General features: G+C 39.2%; 1 protein-coding gene across 8 annotated transcripts in view; it reads left to right on the top strand.

Annotated features, from left to right (window-relative positions):
* HPS5 (HPS5 biogenesis of lysosomal organelles complex 2 subunit 2) overlaps positions 1-13,558 on the top strand; it is a 44,503-nt gene that overhangs the window by 9,380 nt on the left and 21,565 nt on the right. For 7 of the 8 annotated variants that reach the window (XR_009220821.1, XM_058546094.1, XM_058546095.1 and 4 more), the window contains exons 7-14: positions 3,568-3,780; positions 3,945-4,016; positions 7,498-7,586; positions 9,214-9,392; positions 9,857-10,015; positions 10,598-10,784; positions 11,450-11,573; positions 12,411-12,560. Coding sequence is in view for 7 of the 8 variants with exons in the window: in XM_058546094.1 (XP_058402077.1) it covers positions 3,568-3,780; positions 3,945-4,016; positions 7,498-7,586; positions 9,214-9,392; positions 9,857-10,015; positions 10,598-10,784; positions 11,450-11,573; positions 12,411-12,560 (1,173 nt within the window). In the remaining variant the exon portion in view is untranslated. The remainder of the gene's footprint in view (positions 1-3,567; positions 3,781-3,944; positions 4,017-7,497; positions 7,587-9,213; positions 9,393-9,856; positions 10,016-10,597; positions 10,785-11,449; positions 11,574-12,410; positions 12,561-13,558) is intronic. The other variant, XM_058546097.1, reaches the window with a different exon arrangement.

Below are 13,558 nucleotides of genomic sequence, written 5' to 3'. Positions count from 1 at the left end.
AGAATTTTAGAACAAGAAGGGACTTAGAAGTCATCTAGCCCAAATTCCTCAGTTCAATTATACAGATATTAATAAGGAACCAACTGTGTACAAGCTGATATTTGGGAGCAGAGAGAAGACAGAGGAGACTGAGACAGTACAGTGGGTGACTAAGACAAATATTCCATTAACTCTACCATGAAGCGTGGTCTACGTGCCATGGGGGAAGGCCAGACAAAGGCCTGTTTCAATATGGGAATGAGGAAGTCTTCCTTGATTGAGTTTGTTGTTGTTGTTTAAATTTGTTGTGTATTTAATAGAATTTTACTAAAGGGTAAAATTGAATGAAGAATAATTAAGAAATTTTATGAAGCTGACAGATATTTTACTGAAATCTCAAGAGTGGATCCAAAGGTGCAACGAAGTGGCAAAGGAGTATGTTAGAGGCAGCTGTGAAATATCAGAACAGAATGGGAAACAGGTTGAAATGAATATTATGTATCACTGTGCTGAAGGTCCTCAGCTGTTCTCGCTGGAGGGAAATTTTCATTGGCCACTTTTGTTTCCTATTGGCCGTGGTACCCCCTTTTAAAAATTTACTGTGGAGAATTTTTAGCATACTCAAAAGAAGAGAAAATTGTGTAATGAACTCCCATAACCCTCCCACCCCCACCCCAGCCAGCTTCAGTAGTTTTGATGAGGATTTTGATAAGTAAAGTTTGGAGGAAGAGAGGTAGTAGGGGATATTTTAGCAGGAAGGAACAGCCTCTCGGGGGAAAGTGAGAAAGAATTAGGCATATTCCAGAACCTACCAGTCTGGCTTGAGTAGGGGAGTTCGTGGGAGATCAAGTTGGTAAATTGGCACCACATTGAGAGTGACAGCCTTAAATGTCGTGCTAATGAAATAGGTGAGTTCTCAGATCATTTTAAGAAAGTGTACATACAGAAAACCAGGGTTTTGAAATTGATTCCTTTAAAACTATCCAGGATTGAAAAGTCTTTGTCTGTTTCCAGGGGTTCATGTATCTCAGTTAGAAGACTGCTATTCTGGAAAGCAGGAGACTGTTTATTCCAGGTTTGAAGGAATGTATGCTGACTGTCAGGAGTGGTAGAGGGAAGGATGAGGAGGAGTTGTACTTTGTTTTTATTTTCTTGAGATGAGAAAGGCACGTGGAAGGAGGCCAGTTACAGCAGGTGGCAGGTGTCTGATATCAGAGAACATAGCTGGACAGCAGGGAGGCAAGGCTTTGAGATGCAAATGGTCAATTTACATGGAATTAGTAGGAAGGATGGTGTACTTGGTTCTAACCTATTTCAGACTATAGCTCAGTGATGAAGGTAGACTTAACTGGAAGACTTAGAGATCATCTAGTGTCACTGTCGTTTTTGTGGATCGGAAAGCCTAGGCCTAGTGAGTGGTGGAGCCTTCCTGACATCACGCAGGCGAGAAGAGGCAGGCAAGACTAGAGCCTTCCTGTCTCCATTCTGTGCCCTTCCTGTTACCTCAGTTACCTCTATTACATCCTTTGACATTGGACCTTTAGCTGTTAACTCCACCCTTAAGATTTTGGTAAAATATTTGTTAGCTTCACAAATTTCTTAACTATTCTTCCTCTATAGCTTTTCAAGTTTACCTAAACGCCCAATTCAGAAATTTGGCTGAAATTCTGACAAGTGGTCAGAACACTGAACTGAATTAACACCTTATCAGGGTTATTCTGAGGATCTAGTGAAATGGTATATATGAGAGACTTTTTGAAATAAAGAGCTAAATAAGTGGAGGTTTATTTTTCCCTCTGTGCAATAGAGTTGCTAATCATTATTTTCCCATTTCAGAGGGGTGCGGCTAGAGTTGAGAGTGAGAATAACATAGAACCTGCTGCATTGTTTTAGAAATGCCCATTTTCTGTTAGCTAGAATTCAGTTTTGGGGAACATGGATAGTACAGTAATTTAAAAAATTCATTTATGTTTAAAATTTTTTGTTTGTTTTAACCTGTATTCCCTCCCAACAAAGAGCATTTTTTTTTTTAACCAAGTCTCCTTATTACTAAACCGAAGTGATAGATATGAATTTGCTTCTCCTGCCAGTCACTGTCTATTTTCTGTTGGTATTGTTAATGAACAAGGTGGGTCCCAGGAGGGAATAGAACAAACAGAGACAAAGAACTGTGGCTTAGGGGGAAAACCTTGGGTAGTGGAGCCTGACAATATGATTTCAAGTTCTGGTCCTGCCACTTTTTAAACCTTGCTAAAGTCAGTTGCCCCATCCAGAATGTAGAGATAGTTTTAAGGATTAGCTATCTGTATATGAAATACTTAGCCTTGTGCCTGTCACCTATTGTTTGAAAATGTAGAAAGTAAGATTAATGAGCACACAAATGAGAATAAGTTGGCTGTATTGGTTCACTCAGCAAACACTTTTTGCATTCCTCTGGATCCTTAGCACTGTATTAAGCACCATAGAGGATAGAAAATAAGCAAGAAATATATTTCATTTCGCACATAAGCAACATAGGTAATAAAACCATAAGTTCTTTTATTGCTCTCTGTACATTTCAAAACACTTCCACATTCATATTCTTATAGTAAAGCTGATGTTATATTCATGAAGCAAATAAGTACAGGGATATTTATTGAATGATTTAAGGTCATGTAGTAAATTTACACTAGAGAGCATAGTAGATCATTATCCAATAAAAGAGTGAGTATATGGAGAACTATCATGTATTTAGTGCTTTCTGTGGGCCAGATGCTGCACTATACACTGGGAATTCCACTAAAGAAGAATAAGAAATGGCCTTTGTCCTGAAGAAAGTCATAGTCTATTGTTCAGGTAGACCAGTTACCATGCCATATATAACGTGGTAAGTGCTATGAAAACGCAGCATGGGAAGCATGTAATTCAGCTGTGAGAGTCGAGGAAGTCTCAGAGGAGGAATGATGGAGCTAAGTCATGAAGAATAAGTAAGGGAGTTTTCAGGAAGAGACATTCTCTTCGTTATCACCTTCCATGTTCCTGGGCAGTGTGCTAAGCTCTTTTATAGATATTTTATATATCATGTAATCATAAGGGAACAGAATGTTTCAAGGAACAGAGTTTCAGAAGGACTTGGCATTTTGAGGAAAGAGTGAGGAGTTTATTGGGTGTTTGTGTCAGGGGAGTGGCTGGGAGACAGGGTTGGAAAGGTAGATAAGCAGCTTCCATGGAGTGTCCAAAGAATGTTTACAAGGTGATTTGAGAAGCAATCAGTAGAATTTAGGAAATAAATTTACGGATGTATGAAATAGTTTGGTAACACTCATTTTTTAGATTTGAAAGGGGCCTTCACATTAATTCTGAACCCCTCATTCTGTGGATAATGAACTGAGTGCTAATGTGAAGTGGCTTGCTTTCTGTCACAGAAATAGTTAATGGCAAATCAGAACTGTTTTGACCTTTCCACTCTATTCTCCTTTCCAGTATATTGCTAATATGAATAGAGTGAGGACGTGTGGGAGGGGTTGTTATGGCCATGCTGGTTTGGAGTGCCATTGTTTTTGACTTTTTTGTAAGGAAACATGCTTTCTCTTCCTTTTTGGATATTAGAGAAAAGTTTTGGAAGATTGGAAACAAGGAAAGAGATGGAGAATATGGAGCTTGTTTTTTCCCTGCAAGATGTAGTGTGGGCCAGCCACCCCTAGTATATTGCGCTCGTCCTGGCTCCAGGTTGTGGGAAGTGAACTTTGATGGGGAAGTTATCAGTACACATCAGTTTAAGAACCTCCTCTCGTCGCCACCTCTCCCTGTGATTACTCTAAGGTAATGATTTGTGTGGCTGGTAGGGAGTGTTTGAGGGATTTACATGCAGGGGTTGGGTTGAAATCTCTGATATTCTGTGTGCATTAAAGATTTTATTATGCCTTCTAAGAGTGAAGTAGGATCTATGTTGTGATTAAGTGATTAGCAGGTGTGTTTACTTTTAGGACAGAACCTCAGTACGATCATACAGTTGGATCCTCGCAGTCTTTGTCTTTCCCCAAACTCTTGCATCTTAGGTGAGTTTCTCCCTTTGATCCTTTAAAAAAAAGTGAACACTTAACTTTTTCTCTTTGTTTCTTGTTCAGAGGCAGTTAGCTTTTTAAGGTTGTTTTTGTACTAAATTATTTTTAGAAAATTAGGAAATGACTGTGTTACATGAAGTGTTCTAAGAAGAATGAAAGATCATAGAAGTATGCTTCCCTTTCTGTTTTGAACCAACCTAAACCAATTGGACAGTTTGTAATTGTCAGAGACTTCTGACAGAACTAAGAGCTACAGGGACTTGTTCTTTCCTAACCTCCCCTACCTGGTGGGATGTTACAGTGAAAGCAAGTCTCAGATTGAAATCTGCCACACACGTGTTTGTTTCTTAGCAAGCAGGCACAAAAATAGTTGTAGAACTTGTTGTTGTAAGTTTGGTGAAATTTCAGCTCTCTGTCCTTTAGGTCTTCTGACAAGTACCCTGCATGAAAGATCTGCTCGAGGCGGATTCAGCCATATTCTAATGTCAGGGTCAGCTGGCTTCCTACTTGGATTAGGTGCAAAAGTCCACTATTAAGTGGCAGCACAGAGCGCCACTCAAGGCTGTCAGCTGCTGGGCTTGCCAATCCTGACACCTTGTTCTGGAAGCGTTGGGGTGCCAGTGTATGATTTCCAGCCTCTCTGTGTGCTTGGAATTCTACTTATTTCATCAATGGAAAATTATTGCATGAGATCTCTACTGCAGAATCAGAGAAGTTATTTAGAGGTTGTTATAGGGTACTCTGGAGTGTGGACTCCTGACTGGGTTTTTTCAAAGGTTAGCTAACTGCTCTTAGAATGTGTTTTTTTTTAAAACACTTGAAATATTAACTTATTGCCCCTAACTAATGTGTGTATATGTCACATTGCCTACACTAAAGTATTTAAAAGTAAATTGTAGACTGTACCACTTTCATAAATCCATAATTCATTCTGAAAGTTACTGCAGAAAGACAGCTATTTATTTGCCCATAATTACATAAAGCATATTAAAAACTCTTCCTTATGACATTTATCACAGTTCATGATTACATATTCGTACAACATTTCTGTCTTATTCCTAGATAGCAAGGTCTGTGAGGGCTCCGTGTCTGTTTTGTTCACTGTTGGTCTCAGTGCCTGGCACTGATGTGTGCGGTGTGGGCAAGTCCCTCACCCAAGAGTCTGTTTTCTCATGGCGAGGCCCAGTCCGCTTGGTTCTCCCGTCTGGGTTATTCCTCTGAGTTAAGCTATTTAAAGCTCCCGTTAGGGTTCCTGCCAGAGCAAACAAAGCCCTTCGTGATCTGGCTCTGCCTACTCCTCAGCTTAAGCCATAGTTACTGCTACTTTGGAGCCTTTGCCGACTCCTCCAGCAGACTTCCATTAACATGTATTCCCGTGCACTGTTGTCGCACCTGTTAATTCCTGCCTCGCCACCCCTATTTCACTGTAATATCCATCCCAGCACCTGATTGTCAACTTCTGTACTATGGGCAGAGTGCTAGGCACATAGAAGGCTCTCGAATAATAGCTAAATTGAAGAATTCAACAAGGATTTTTTTAAAAACCATGAGTAGGAGGGCATTTTGTCTCTGTTTATTTACTTTTTTCCCTCCTGTACACTTGTGTCCTGTGGAAACCTTTACTGTTACTCGCACAGATCCCACAAGGAAGCAAACTTATATACTTTGTATCCTTTTGGGCCCACTGGTATCACTTTCTCTTCCTTGGCTATTTAAACAATGCTGTTAGGCTTGTGTCCCAGGCTGTTGATTATCAGTGAAGGGATAGAGGGATAAGGAATGTATAAATTATAAAGAATCAGCTCTTATCTACTCCATCCCCCCACCCCCATCTAATTTAGGTTGCTATTCCTAAGGAATCTTTCCAAGCTAATATCCAGTTCAGTATCAAAATCATGATCCTCTTCACTCAGGGATCTCCTAGCCTCTCATTTTTTCTCCCTGGCTCCTGAAGGTAGCCTTCCAATTTTACTTACTGCACTAGGATTCTGACCATTTCTTCCATTTTTGTGACAAAGATTACTTTCCTATAAGGACAGTGATCTGGTCTTATATTGGCAAAATGTTTAATATTTGTGTGAGGACCCAATTCCTGTTAAATATCACTCTGAGTTTCATAGCCACATAGTACCATTTTTAGTACTCTTAGGGACATAAAGAAAAAAAAGGGTCACTGCTCTCAAGATTATAATTTGTTGAAGAGATGTGGTTTATTTCTACAAAAAGTTTAATAACAATAAAGAAAATAAGAGTTGTGACAGTGCAGTTCATGATTAAGTGCCATATGAGCAGTGTTGGCAAGAGATAGGCTGAGTGCAGGGGGAAGACCGATGGCTGTGGGCTGTCGGGGAGGATTTCAGAGGGTGTAGAGCTTCTGCTGCTCCTTGAACGGTGGCTGGAATGAGAACATTGTGAATTGGGGAATGCCCTGACCAGCGGCAAGAAGCAGAGATTGCCAGTGTTGTATAAAATATAGTAGCACCTTGAGAGAGTAAATGAGATATATGAGCAAAGGAGTATAAGAGAGATGAGCAGAGTTGGAGAGTCCCAGAGGCCTGGAAAGGAAGGTGGACCAAGAAGGTGCAGTGTTCCAGAGTCCGGGGAGGCGAGTTTCAGGAAGAAACAGTCAGCAGTGTTGGCCCCTGCTTGGGGATCAAGAAGAAGGGGAGTGAGGAAGAGTTATAAGATTTGGCAGTTAGGAAATCTATGACTTTTTTGAGAATACAATTAAGTGGAACAATCAGGATTCCAGATAACAGTGGGTGGGTCAATGAGGATAAATGAGGGAAGAAGTAGATTTTGTGAGGTATAAAGAAAAAAGTCCAGGTTTTGGAGCCAGATGGTCCTTGGTATAAATTCTGACTCTTTTACATTCATGCTGAATGGCCTTGGGCATATTATTTTCTCTCTCTGAGCTTCAGTTTTCTTTTTTATAAAATAGAGATAACACAGCTATGTTGCTGAGTTGCTACAGGGTTAGATAGTATTGGTAGAGCGTTTAATAAAGCTCCTGGCACATAATTTACCAAGAGGTTTCAACCTTTTATTGCCCACACACAACTAATGATGTCAAAATATCAGCATCCCTAAAAGTGGTTCACTAGAACAGTGATTGGTGATGGGGTGTTATCTTTAGTCTTTGTTTTAAATGTGCCCACATCATACCAGATATGGAAGTGTAGCCGCCTTAACAAACGTCAAGTAAGATACCAGCCTTGTCTTTTTCTAGAAGATATTTAGTGTATATATCTGAATTTTTCCCAATTTGGCATCATATTATGCTATTTTTTAGTGGGCTGTTGTTACTGACAGAAAAGAGGTGTTAGGACTTGATGAGCTGGATCACTGTTGTGTTTTCTTTGTACAGGCTGATTATACTTTAATAGTTAATGTGAGGGTCTGAATTCAGGGAATTATAAACATCTGATTCTGAGCACACTAGAATTTTCTTGACTTCTTCCATTTTCGCTTGCAGTGAGCAGTGTGTGCTGACTTGGACAGAAAGAGGAATTTATATTTTCATTCCTCAGAATGTTCAAGTTCTTCTTTGGAGTGAAGTCAAAGGTAATTATATTTTTCTTCCTTACATAATTTTTAATCTCATGCTTGTGAAAGATTTAACTATCGTAGGAGGGTTCTCTTGTAGTGTAAGAAGTGGAAAAATAGACGAGGTGACATTTCTTTTAAAGATTGATGTCATAGATGTTTCCCATTTTAAGGTACTTCACAGGCATACATTTGTGAATTTGTGTTCAGTTATTTAGTTTTTCATGGGTACTTTTAAATACAGTTTTTATTTATTCTTTTTTTGGGGGGAGGAAGATTGGCCCTGAGCTAACATCTGTGCCAGTCTTCCTCTATTTTGTATGTGGGACGCTGCCACAGCGCGACTTGATGAGTCATGTGTAGGTCTGTGCAAGGGATCTGAACCTGTGAACCCTGGGCTGCTGAAGCGGAGCGCGCGGATTTAACCACTATGCCACCGGGCTGGCCCCTCTTTGTTCTTAAATATTAGTAACCACTGCTAAGGATTGAATTAGGTTCATTTTTTTCCCCTCTACTGACCCTGAATCTTTACCCCTTTTAGAAGTCTTGCTTTAACTCCCATTTTGTGTCTTAATAGTTTGGGGTGCAAAAAGTCCTTGTAGGAACAATAGCCATTGTGTGTGGCTGAGACAGAGAAAATCAATCTGTATTCTTTTAGTTTAAACCAGAAATGGAGGAAATTTAGCATTTTTAGCATTGCTGCCCAAAGAATGTATCTTGACCTTTTAGGTCATTTTCTACTTCATAAAAACATTAAAAAGAGAATGGAACCATTACTTACCAATCTGATCAACATTGATTTCTTGTGGATTAAGAACCCTAAGGATGTCCCTTGAAAACTAGTTTTTTGGTTTGTTTTTTTTTTTAACTTTTTTATTTTTTAGATTGACACACAGTCGACATGTACATTTTATAAGTTTAAGGTATACAGTGTGTTGATTTGATACATTTATATATTGCAATATAATTATCACCTTTTATGGTGAGAACAGTTAAGATCTCCTCTCTTAGCAACTTTGAAGTATATAATACAGTATCATTAACTATAATCACAATGCTGTGTGTTAGATCTCTAGAACTTATTCATCTTCTGACTGGAAGTTTGTATCCTTTGACCAACATCTACCTAGTTCCCCCACCCGCCAGCCTCTGGTGACCACCATTTTATTCTCTGTTTCTACTAGTTCAGCTTTTTTAGATTCTACATGTAAGTGATACTAAAAAGTAATTTTTTGAGTCCTTTCATGATATTCTGCCAAGACAGGTATTTTCTCATGAACTGTTTATTTACGTGCTTTGTTAAAATCCGTTCATTGACATCAGATTGTAACTCTCAGAAATGTTATAGTCTGGCCTCTTTTAAAAGTCTCAATTCCTTTTCACAGAAAATTGCATTTTAAACTTAGGATTTTAGATCAGAGAGATGCATTTCTTTCTTCATGTCTTTTATTCTTGGTCTTTTTAGAATAGTGTCTAAAATATGATTTCTTTGTTGAAATGCAAGTATAAAAATATTTGAGATGAAATTCAATCAAGCCGAAGCCTATTATGAGAAGTGAATTTGTTAGAATAATTTCAGCCTTTGCAAAAATAGACAAGGAGTATTTGGTTAACATCCTGTGTGTCCATCCCTGTGGTTTTGTAGATATTCAGGATGTGGCTGTCTGCAAGAGTGAGCTGTTCTGTTTGCACCTCAGTGGGAAAGTCTCACATCTTTCCCTGTTATCTGTGGAACGCTGTGTGGAACGCCTGCTAAGGAGAGGCCTGTGGAATCTGGCTGCTCGCACTTGCTGTCTTTTCCAAAATTCTATCATTGCCAGCAGAGTGAGTCAGAGAGCTTACATGTTTATCGGGGTTGTTAAAACCATTGTAGCTTGCAGGATTGTGCTACAAAGTTGATTGTCTTTATTGGCCCTTTCTGTATGACCTACAGATAAAGCAGCAGTAAATCCCCAAAGGGAACATGACAAAGATAGCGGGTGGTGGAGGGTAAGACAAAGGGTATACTTTCCATTTAAAAAAAAAAAAATCACGTTTACCCACAAATTTATTTGAATTTAAAGCCTTGTGTTAAGGGGGATGATTATGTGTACAATAACTCTTAATTAAATTCTTTATTTCTAAAATAATTCTCATTAAGTCTTTCACTAGCTTGTTAAGCCTTTTTAAAGCAACTTTGAGGTTTTATGTTCTATGTTAGACCTCTTTCAATATATTGGCCGTTTGAATATAGATTTGGTTACAAATAGTAAGCTATTCTGTTCGGTTTCTACCTATCCTTTTATTAGGGAAGAAAATCTTTGACTGTAGATAAATTGGAGCATTTGAGATCTCAGCTGGACCTCACAACCTGTAGTGATCTAATTTCTCAACTGGAAGAATTGATCTTAAAATTTGAACCGTTGGATTCAGCTTGCAGCAGTAGAAGAAGCTCCATTTCATCACATGTAGGTATTCTCACTTTTAAAGGGATTTTACTGTCCAGTGAGATTTTTCTACCTTAGGTTGTACTCACTTACCTCTGGGATCCCAAAACTTACCTTCCTTTCCATGTGGTAGATTTTGGGGGTGGTGCTCAAGAGGAGGCTTTCTTTCAGCTATTGGGCAGCCCTATGAAGCCTCTGTTTAGGGTGTCTTGGAGCCACATTTCATTTTGTCATTGTTTATTATGTGCTGTTTGCAACTGTACCTCATATAGCCTCCAGCATAAGTTAAGTTGCTCCTAATGTGTGATTTCAGATGCTTCATGCTAGTCTGAGTCTCAGTGCAGCTCAGGATTGTCTCATTTAACCTCCATTCTCACTCTAGGCTTTATGGAAATAAACTAGAGAAATATGGCAGCATGATGCCACTAGCACATGAGAATGATCCTGCTGCCGGGAACCTAAGCCTTGCTCACCAGTTTGTCCTAATAGGCCGTGATCGTTGTTTACTTGCTACTTTTAGTGTTGATTTTTCTCTTAAAAAGCTATGTTATGTTATAAAGGAAAGTTTTACTTTGATTTCTTTGGAATTCTTTTTATTTTTAGGAAAGTTTCAGCATCTTGGACTCTGGTATTTATCGTATCATTAGTAGTAGAAGAGGCAGTCAGTCAGATGAAGACTCTTGTTCCCTTCACAGCCAGACTCTCTCAGAAGATGAGAGACTTAAAGAATTCGCCTCACATCAAGAAGAGGACCAACCAGATCAGTGTTGTGGCTCACAGGGAAATGAAGGTGACGACTGTGTCTTTTGTTGGTTGCTGACTTGAAGCAGTTATTTTCTCTGACTTCGTTTGCCAGGATTATCTTGTGCGTAGAGATTTCTATGAGGTGTTAATAATTTTTATTATGTTGATAGACTTTCCATCTAGAGCTATAGATTTGCTCGCCTCTAGAAGAATGGGTTTATGTTTAGTTGGGGTTTTTTTCCCTCGTGGTTAGGCTAACCTTGGTAAAGTACATAATTTTGATCATGCATCATTAAAAGGAGATCATTAACCAAAACAGTGGAACATTTTTATCCTGACTAACCAAATTATTTTCCATCAGGAATGAAAAATTACTGCAGTTTTGGGGGCCATTGCTTTCACTTTTCGATGTTCGAGTATTCCTGTGACTGAACTGTTGAGAAGAGGTTAATAGAGACTCTAAACTTCCTTTTTGACTTAAGGGGATTCAGGGTTAGTAGGAAAATGAAGGTACCTGCCTAAGTGTTTTCTGTGTGGACCATCCCGTGCATCTTGTAAGCCTGTGTTCTGCTCATTTGTATCTGGGTCAGTTGTGATTTTGGTATTGAATCCTTTATTTCCTTTGGTTTATTCATTTCAGAATTTATTTAAAGATTAAAAAACTACTGTGTGATTAGATTTTGTTTCTTTCCCCCCGATTCCATTCATCAGACAGTGTTTCTCATGTTCCAGTGACGTTGGAGACAGATAAGAATGAAACTTTTCTCCCTTTCGGCATTCCATTATCATTTCGTTCTTCATCTCCTCTTGTGTCTCTTCAGGCTGTCAAGGAAAGGTAAACTAATTAGTCTTGTCATTTAATTCCATTTCTGGTTTTACTTCAGTTATCGCATTTGTGCTGGGAATGGAAAGATATTTTAAATGAGAAAACAGAAAGTCTCTAGGTTATTTCTCATATAACCTGTTATATGAAGCTGTTGACTTCTCTCTTCAATCCTGGGGGATTTAGCTTCCCGCTTTGTTTGAGTAGCTGGATATTTGAGTTGTTACAGATGTGGTTTTTTCCTCCAGATAGAGCAAGAGTTGAAAAATCTGTTTTTTCCTCATTCCTGATAGGAACAGTTTCCATATATCATTAGTCATTTCTTGATCCTTTCTCAATTTGGGCTCAGAATTGGAGACTCTGTAGAAGTCTTTCTAGCTACTTCATGGGCCTAGGATTGGCATTTGAGTTTGAGAGAGAAGACCTTGTATAGCTACTTAACTGCTTATCTGAGTCTTACTGGATACAAATTTTGCTCGTTAAGAAGGACATATTGTGACAAGTTAGCAGCTGAGTTTCATGAAGAAATTCTTTGGCCAGGATGGGGCAGATGATCACATCGCCTCCTTTGCTTAAGTTGACAGGCGTTGCCGACACAGCTGGAGTTAAAGATGTTTTCTTTAGGACTGAATCAAGATAGTGTAGTAAATGAAGTGAATCCTTATTATACTGTAAATTTTACATGGGCCTTATGTGAAATATGAAGTTGCTAAAAGCAGAGTCTTTCTTTTTAGTAAGTCCAAGTTGCCATCAGGGACTAACAGGAACGTAGAGAACTCGGACACTGAATTTTTCATTCTTGTCAGTAATGAGATTTTTCCTAATAGCTTTATGGTATTTGACTTCCAGTGTTTCTAGCTTTGTGCGTAAAACTACTGAGAAGATTGGCACCCTTCATACAAGCCCTGATCTGAAAGTGAGACCAGAACCCAGGGGTGATGAACAGTCGTGTGAAGAGGATATGAGTCCAATCACCTGCCCAAAGGAGGAAGATACTGAGTAAGCTGTTGCATATAAATCTGCGTAAATTCTAGAGGAGTCAGCTGTCAGTTTGAAGAAAGCCATGGACTGTGTCCTGTTGGAGAAGGCTCAGTGACCCTGTTCATTAGAGATTGTGTAGCTCATAAAAATTGTGAATACCATAAAGTAAGCATTGGAAACTTCCATCAACCCATAGCAAGTCTATTGAGACAGAGTTTTTTTTTTTTTTTTTACTAGCCGGATAGTGAGATTTTAATTGTGTCCAGTGTCTCTCCCTATTTTTTTTTTGGCAAGCATTATCTTTTTACAATTAAATTTTTTTTTAATTGATGTTTTATTAGTTTATAACTATGAAATTCTGGGTTGTACATTTTTGTTTGTCCATCGCCATGTACTTGTCTCCCTTCACCCCTTGTGCCCACCCCCACCGCCCCTGGTAACCACAGTACAGTTTTCTCTGAGACAGAGTTTTAATTTAGCACCTCTTCCATCTTTCCCTTATACAACCTCCCTCCTCTCCAAATCTCTTCAAACGTCTGGGATGTTAGAGAAGGAGTATTAGGTTTAAGAGTAGGATAATCAAGAATCTGTGCCTTGTCCTGGTTCCACTTTTGATTAGCGTATGGCCTTGCGTAAGTCACTAATGCTCTCTGGCCTGTAATGTAAGATGTCTTGTCCTGTACCTCCCTATGATATGCTGCTGGCATAGTCCTTATGCAGTCGACTTGTATCAGAGCCTTAGTCTGGCACAGGGTGAAGTATCTTGTCCATGTGGTCTCTGTATAGTTCAGGGGATCTGGGCATTAGAGGCAGGCAAGCTCAGCACTCACCCAGGAATTCAGAGACACCCATAGGCCCAGAGTATCTGCACAGTCAGATGGCATAAAAGGTGTGTTATCCTCAGATAACTTAGTGTATCCATATATTCATAGGAAAAAAGTAAAGATATTTGCTATGGCATTTAAGGCAGCCCTTAGCCCACCTTTCCAGCCTCATTTCCAAGCACATCCCACTAA

The sequence above is a fragment of the Diceros bicornis genome, chromosome 7 (genome assembly GCF_020826845.1).
Source record: "Diceros bicornis minor isolate mBicDic1 chromosome 7, mDicBic1.mat.cur, whole genome shotgun sequence".
Taxonomy (NCBI): domain Eukaryota; kingdom Metazoa; phylum Chordata; class Mammalia; order Perissodactyla; family Rhinocerotidae; genus Diceros; species Diceros bicornis.
Note: the sequence above shows the minus strand (reverse complement) of the source record. Positions and strands in the feature narration are given on the sequence as shown.